The sequence below is a fragment of the Trachymyrmex septentrionalis genome, unplaced genomic scaffold (genome assembly GCF_001594115.1).
Source record: "Trachymyrmex septentrionalis isolate Tsep2-gDNA-1 unplaced genomic scaffold, Tsep1.0 scaffold107, whole genome shotgun sequence".
In the NCBI taxonomy this organism is placed as follows: Eukaryota; Metazoa; Arthropoda; class Insecta; order Hymenoptera; family Formicidae; genus Trachymyrmex; species Trachymyrmex septentrionalis.
This window is the reverse complement of record NW_017304196.1, coordinates 1,854,101-1,862,467: the sequence shown is the minus strand read 5'-3', so window position 1 is coordinate 1,862,467 and position 8,367 is coordinate 1,854,101. Positions and strand designations below refer to the sequence as shown.

The 8,367-nt window shown below is 40.3% G+C and overlaps 1 protein-coding gene across 1 annotated transcript in view; it reads right to left on the bottom strand.

Moving 5' to 3' along the window:
• LOC108746918 (neuroligin-4, X-linked) overlaps positions 1 to 8,367 on the bottom strand; it is a 36,126-nt gene that overhangs the window by 23,430 nt on the left and 4,329 nt on the right. The window contains exon 2 of the mRNA XM_018484026.1: positions 1,380 to 1,677. Coding sequence (XP_018339528.1) covers positions 1,380 to 1,677 — 298 coding nt within the window. The remainder of the gene's footprint in view (positions 1 to 1,379; positions 1,678 to 8,367) is intronic.

Below are 8,367 nucleotides of genomic sequence, written 5' to 3'. Positions count from 1 at the left end.
TTTTTTTTTTTTTTTTTTTTTTTTTACAGCTTCTTACTCTCCTCTGCGCCCTGCTATCCGTAACCCTGTGCTATTCGCGCAGCTCGCGCAATTTTCAATCCTTCTCCCTTTTCCCTTTGTAGCCCGACCGAGGTTACGGCGCAGACCGGCCGCTTTACGTTGCAAATTCGCCTCTATCTTTCATCGCGCACCGAGTAACGTGCGACGTAACGCATGCGGCTGCTCCCAGGTTGATACTACCCGGCATAAAGGTATACTAATTACTTTAGGACTAATTACTTTAGGAAGCAACTTGTGCCATGTAATACTATACGGACGCATAAATTGTCGGCTCCGATAGATAATATAGTTGAGAATTTCAGGAGCCGAATTATGGCCGCGCGCAGCTTCAAAACTTTATAACGTCCCAACGTAACGTATTATTTTTCGCCGAATAAAATTCTTCGTAATCGTATAAAATTAACCTCGGTCGATTGCATCTCCTGGACGTTTCCCTATCGATACATAATTTTAATAAGCGTGAAATCAATTCAAGTCTTTCCTTTTTTTGCGCCCCTTCATAATCACAACGAACAAACGCCATTGAACCATTAAAAGTTATTAATTTTTTATCACAGAACATTTTAAGAATTTATTATACGGATGTATACGGTGCGTGGGTTCCCCTTGAAATAAATATCGATCGAGAATTGATAATCGAGTTAACACTCGTAAACTGTGCTGCTTGAATAAATAATAATAAGATGTGAAAAATACATTATTTATTCAGCTGGTAAGAGTTGAACTTTCATTAACTCAATGTGGAGTAGCGCTTTACTACCTTCCCGAAGAGTAAAGACCTTCATTAAAACTTATTATCTCTTTTATTCTGTCAGAACTGAGAAACTTTACGTTACCGCCGGGGTACTTTAGGCGACAATAGAAACGTAATTTTGCATAGCCCCTCTTAGAAATGTTATTTATCGTATGACCTTGCCCTTCTTTCTCGTAAAAAAGAAACCTTCTTCAGAAGGCACCACGTTATAATTTCATTCCTAATGAGCGGAAGTATTACGAGAAAATGGGTCAATGTGCAATAAAGAGTCACTTATCTAAAATAATTTCAACTAACGCTTCTTTAACTAGTACGCAGGTTTGTGTAACGTGATTAGAGTAGACAGAAAAATATTATAATAATTTAAGCGGAAAGAGACATAAGCAATTAGTGAATCAGTCAGTCATAGTCGAGAATCTAAAGCCACAATATAATATAAGCAGGCAATTCGACATGTTGATTTCTTCATTACTTACCTCGTACTACTTAAGTTTATCTATATGTTTTTAATGGCTCCTTAATACAATTAAATACTATCAAGTAGAACCGGCAAGTGCATTCTTACCGCTTCCGGGTATGTACAGATTGAGGAAGAGACAGTCCTCGCTCTGGTTGGCCAGGAAGACGACCATCTTTTTGAGCTGCTGATACCTGCCTTGCGGCATCTGCGAGAGCGCGGCAGTGTTATTGGTGAGGTCCGGATAATTCTGCGGGCACACCGCGCCGAATGTATCCGCCAGCTTGACACCGTTCCAAGGTATCGGCGAGATCGGGGGACGAAACCTTAAATCTCCTACGGGAGGCGCAGCGTAAGGTATCCCGCGGAACACTTCCACGGGGTCTAGATGCCGGCTGTTCAATTCCTGCAACGAGAACGATACGAATAGATTTAATATCCGCGGCGAGCTATCTATACCGATAGATTTCACCGCTGTCTATTCTAAAACTGCGACCGATATCTATCTCCGAGTTTTATCGAGGTACTACAATGTCTGTACGTATCAGTTTTATCCCGGGGTTTTATCAGGGTCGCGGTTTTATCGATTCTATTCGGCGTCTCGGGATATCTCTGAAATTGATAAACATGAACTCTCCTTTCTCTTGTTCTTCGGCCGTCCGTTCGCGCAAGTAGCTTCTAAAATACGCTCGGATGCTTCTCCGCGGAGATACATCGTTCTCTCTGTTCGTGGCACACGGATCTCTTCGGGAGGGAAAAACGGGAACAGACAGCCGGAAAGCTAGAAAAGCTCCACCTCTTCCTTCTCTCTCTCTCTCTCTCTCTCTCTTTCTCTCTCTCTTTCTTTTTCTACCCTTGCACCCAATATCCATTTCATCCCCTACGCGCGTCGGAAGCGCGAGCGATTCGAAAGATACTCGGCTCGCGTGAGAAGAAGATATGATCCAGCCTCCCTTAAACGAACCGATGATTAAAAACACTGCGCGAAAAGACGAGCCTAGATTCTCACCTTTGATGAAAACGTCGCAATGAATGGAACTGAAGAAAAAAAAGGGAAAATAAACAAGAAACGACTCGTATTACAAGAGGAAAGTCTTTGGCTATCACATGATAAATATGAATTAAATTATATAAGATTGAATAATAATAATTGCTTCTTTTGAAACGCGCGATATTTATTTTGAAAATACTCGCGGAAATGAATGGATCTTATAAAGTTCTATTTCTCATGACGTAACTGAGCGGGAAAAATTACTGTCCGATCGCATCATGGAAACAATTATATTGGAAGGACCGATAGATCTCGTTTGCCGCGGCTCGACTTTAATTGCATCACCGAGCGCAATTGGAAAGGTCTGCCCGTCGAAATGGTCGTTCTACGATTCACGCTGGAAATTACAAAGTTCCCTTAACGTATCGGCGTCGCGTTTTCGTCGCAGGATCGATGAAAAAAATGTGATGTAAAGAGCACGAGAGAGAAATTAAAGAAAAAAAAAAAGGGAAAGATAGACCGAGAAACAAAAGAAAAAGAGAGGCAAAAATGAGAGTTATTCGATTCGACATTTCCAATTGCATTAAAAATTAAATGCGCGTCATACGACTGCCGATAACAATCGGCGCTTATCGAGGCTCCCATAAAATCCCGGGCGATGATGGCGATGACATAGGATGAAATATTAATTTCGCTTCATGAGTTTGCGAATTTTATTCTGGCTGACGATCTCGTAATTGACTCTCATCCGGCAGTTAAAATATTAAAAAAAGGAGAAGATAAATCGACACGTTATGCGTATACATGTTAGGCTAAAAAAACAAAATTTACAAAATAACAAGTAAATTCGAATAAGCTGGAGAGGGAGAGAGAGAGAGAGAGAGAGAGAGAGAAAGTTTTGAAATTTCCTATGTACGTGCACGTTCGTCCCGGTTCATGGCGCAGCTTGTTATTTTACGATCACGGCATTCATTTTCGTATTCCCCGGGCGAGCTATCACGTAGTTGGAAATAAATTCCCATTATGGGAGAACGGTGCAGAGGGGGTCTTAGTGCGAAATCGCAAGAAAATGGAAACACACGGGCGCGTGTGTTCGACGAAAGGGACGCCGTTCGTGAAAAGATTCGCGTGCGAGAACGGCGTTACAAGTACAAGCAGTTTCTCTTCGACCCTGCTGCTTTCATCGTACATCGTTCTTTATGAAATCAGTTCCGTGTGGTGGGAGAGAGATTTTAACACACACACACACACACACACACACACACACACACAGAGAGAGAGAGAGAGAGAGAGAGAGAGAGAGAGAGAGAGAGAGAGAGAGAGACTTACTAAAATCTCTCTTACACTTCGGCATTTTCGACGTGACCGCTTATATACAGTTTCCAGCCAGTGACATCTTGTACTTTAATTTATAAAAAAAAAAGCCTGGTAAATTTTTATCACTGTCGGGTGTTACTACAAGAGTTCGTTATCCGCTTATATATTATACTAATATCCGATAATAATTAAAAATTTATCAGGCTTTCTTTTTTTATAAATCAGAGTGTAAAATGTCGGGGTCCGAAAATTTTTGCACGTCACTGTATATATGCGTCAGTTGCGGTCCTCCTCTTTATACGTGTCCATATACATCTGATGACGCACGGATGCACCAGCGCTGCTTGCGAATTAAAAGTCCGACACGGGATAAATAGGTCTCGAGGCGAGAAAATCCGAGATATTAATCCCCGATTCAAGCGGAGGTGCGTTTACTCCGTTAACGAATCACCATTAAATCACCTCGCCGAAATTCGCGCGGCCACGCTTTGATGCAGCACGATCACCCGCGTGTCGTGATTGATGCAGTTTGACACGGCGTGTGTCGAATTCGGCAAAATTTAAATATTAAATTGGAGCCCAATTTAAACACGCCTCGATTTCGAGCCTTTGCATTTTACGATATTCCATTCCCGAAAATAATTACACACACGCTGACCTTTGGAACGAGTTGCCGTTTGTTATTTCAATGACATTAGCGTCCATTAATTGCGCCAATTTGGGATAATGAATGTCACACAACTGCGCAAAGGCTATCCTAACATTTTAGAAAATTAGACAATTAACGTTTATGAAGCTTTCATGTTGTAAGCTTCGATAAACCAAAAAGTTCCATCTCGTTGCCGCGTGTATTAAAAATTGTCGCTTAGCACTCTCTCTCGCCGTGATAAAAGATTAATCATCAATTTGTTTCCGACAATTAAGAGACCGAGATTAATACGTACCATGCTTCTACTGCCTATTGTTAGATTCCCGACCGTTTCAATCGAGCGCTTTTCAGTTCGAGTAATAGTCGCGCAATAATCTTATCTGCACGATGGGATGAAACTTATGGCCGGATTATTGCCTCTGTCTGCTCCTTTCGGGCGAGGTGCGGGAGGCAGAGCGGCGGGAAGGTGGCAGAAATGCGGAACGGTTCGTGGGCGGACTGCGTAACGGTGGCCGGTGAATTATTATAATCTCTCGGCGAATAGAACGAATTTTATTTCGAAATCAGTCGCCCGCAGACGTGATCGTAATTCTCATCTTATTTGCGAAATGCGAACAAAAAAAAAATGCGTCTCTTTTCCATACCGAGCTGCAAAGTTCGGGATTTACTCCGGCCGGCCGGAACTATAGATTCGCCAGAGGTAATAGACTTTTCGAGACATTAGCATTTCGACGTTTTTTTTCTTTTTTGACAAAAATTCACTTCGAACCAACTCGAAGAATTCGTCATTAAAATTGAGATGTATTATACAGTATGTATGTATGTTCTTGGAATTGTCACAAATTCTTCATCCTAACATTTCACAATTTTTCCCTGATTTTCAGACAAACTTTCATGACTTTCCCTGATGCTTCAATAATAATATTGATATTTTGTGTATTTTTATTCTGATCATTTGGAAATTTAAGTATCTTACCGACAACAAACAATTTAATACGTAAATCATCATTAATGCTCACCGTTTCCTTTTAATTGTTAAGTTGATAAGTATTCCAAAATTGAGTGCAAGTACGACATGTATGCATATTAAATTTCTAAAGCCAGGAAATTTTAATTTTTCAGAAAATTTTCAGAAAAATTCTCTGACTTTTCCTCAATTTTCCTTACCGTTTTGAATTTCCCTGACATTTCCCTGGTTTCCAGTTTTGTGGCAAACCTGGTTCTTGATTTCAACGAGACGACAACTGATGTGATTATCTCTCGTGTTCTCTCTAAAATACTTTCCTCCCTTTTAAGAGTTTAACAAGAGCAATGAGCTAGGAGTTTGTGGAGTATCTCCGGGACAAGCGTAGAGTTCGGAGGGCAAAGATAAAATCGTCCGTTTTCTTTTTTTCCCTCCTTCAATGAGACCGAGAAAAGCGAGACGAGTCGGAATAACGAGACGAGAAGCTAGTCTTTCCTCTGGAAATCTCTCCTCTGGATACAAAGTGAAATTGATGGCTCACATTTACCGGCGCACATGTAGACGGAAACACGTGGGGGAGAGATGGAGGATGTTACCAGGCAGTGAAGCGCCGTCGATCTCATCTGCGATGCATCCCAAACAAAATGGTGCTGGTAAAAAAGTTTATCAGATGTATACGGTATTCGATGTAATGGGTATGGGAGTACGTCGAAGTAAGTCGGTACTAAATGGACGTGCAACGGAATACGAACGCAACGAGAAACGGCTGTTTATCTGAAGACAGGATAATTTCGTGAGGCTTTGCGGATTTATCTCTTTTCGGTTACATGTATATTTCGCCCACAATTGCGGTATATTCGCGCTTGACAATTTGCATACGTTTATTCGTTCCGCGACAATTGTTACCCTAAAGAGATGTTTGTTTACATTTCTCTCGTGCGCGATATTCATTAGGTCCCGCGCATGGAAATGATAACAAGCGAAATAAATTTGGTTACGTCATAAATTACGGATGCAACAGTGAGCGAAGGACAGGCGTAACATCGCTAAAGCGAAGCGAATTAATACCGTGTTTCTGCATATTCGCACGTATACGTTTAATTGTGATAACGGATAGGAGTTTCGCATTAATTAGTGGCGGAAATTATGCTTCGAATTTTATATGGTCGAGATAATATCGCGGTAAAATGTAGTCTCCATTTATAAAAAAAAAAAAGAAAACAAGAAAATGCGATGTATTTTCTCAATTGGGACGCGTACCCGATGCTTTAGCGGTTTCAACCGAGTCGAACAGAGAGCTGAATGGAGTTGCGAAGTTGCGTTGGAAAAATAATTATACAATCCTTATCGAGCCGAATACCGGACTGTAGATGCGGCAACAATTATGCGGTTTGTTGTTGTAAAAATTTCAGAAAGATGATTTAAACGGGACGATAAATTACGTAAATTTAGAGGTACAATAAATTATGTGCGCGACAAAGGAAGTCGAGCGGAAAAATGGCGAAGATACGGAGGATTTACGTCAGCCTGCACACACGGTCCAATAACGGTCGTATGGAAGCTTTTGCTGGTGGCGGTGTGTTTCAATGAGTTATAGAGCACATAAATGTAAAAGAAATTTATGAAGCTTCAAAGTCGCGAAACGGCTGTTTCGCAACAAATCTCCCCGTGAATGCAGCTGGAAATAGACAAGAAGATTGGTCGCGTCCACGGGAATGTAAAGGCGAATAAAGACGCGGCCGCAAACGACGGTCAAGTTGCATTTAGTCAAGCGGATTGCCGATTAGAAAGGAGAGATTTATTATGAGGGCGGGGCTGGGGAAAAAAAAAGAGAGCAACTTTTATCCCGCGTATTTATAAAGGATAGCGCGATAAAAAAAAAAATAGAAAAAAAAAGTATATATAGATCGGCACTTCTCTGCCGGGGAAATATTTCCAAGATTGAAATTCCGACGAGAGAAATGACGAAGAAAAATTTCCGAGTACAAAGGCAAATTGACGAACGCAGTAAGAGCATACGTTAATGCATTTGCAATGCCAATCGGGCCGTCGACGGACGACGGGCGTGGTGAAACAAAAATTCCGCGATGGGATACCAGTACGCGCAGATGTAGTTTCGAGGGGAAACTATTATTGTACGTCGCGAGGAAAAATTTGTAAAGCGCTTTGAACGTATGCGACTCAGTTTCGGAATACGGGATGTAACTCGTAAACCGGGTGCGATAATTGTATTAAAAAACGCGCACCTATAAACAATTTTTTTTCACGCGCGCATCTCTCTCTCTCTCTCTCCTGTGGATAAAATGCGAATGCGATTAACGCGATTTTCATCTCCGAGATTCGCGTATAAATAAGTGGGAAATTATATTTCCGCTTTCCGTCACAGTGAATTCGGACGTGTTTAACACTCGGATTATGCTCAGCCGAATGGCTTATACGCGAATGCCGAAGAAAGACCGTATCTTCGATAAGGACAATGTCCGAATTAAATTGACTCAGACTCTACTACGAACTCAGAATACGTACAAAATTAAATATTCAGCTGATATGCTTCATAAGAAGAATTGATACATACTCCAAACGTCGATATATCCTTATCGTGAGATTTTGGATTCGCAAAATTACTAATATTAAATCATTTATACGAATGATACATACACTTGTGTTGTTGAATAAGGAAATTTTGTGATGTGATAATTTTTAAAAAAGAATTAAAATTAATAATTAATAATAAGGCTCTGTAAGTATAAGACAATATATGCAAGAGAAAGGCCAGTAGTGTAAAGCGCCAGTAATGTAGTAACAAATTTTAATTCAATCATAAAATTCGTATAATAATTACAAAACGACAAACAAACGTTTCGATTCCGCTTCGAGTCATTTTCAATGTTGTGGTAATATTCAAACATCGCTATAAAAATATCTATGGTATTACATTCTTTATATGCAGTGCCTTGCAGTTATATCAGAATTCAAAATAGTCAGAAGAACAATATTCTAGAAAAGTGACCGTGAACAAAACGTTAATACTTAATACATGCGAATTAATATATAATATATATATATATATATATAATATAATCGTGTCAATGTCGGAGAGTCCATTAATAAAAAAGAGAGAAAACGCAGATAGATGGTAATTCATATCGCACATTGGTTTTTTAATTGAAGCAAA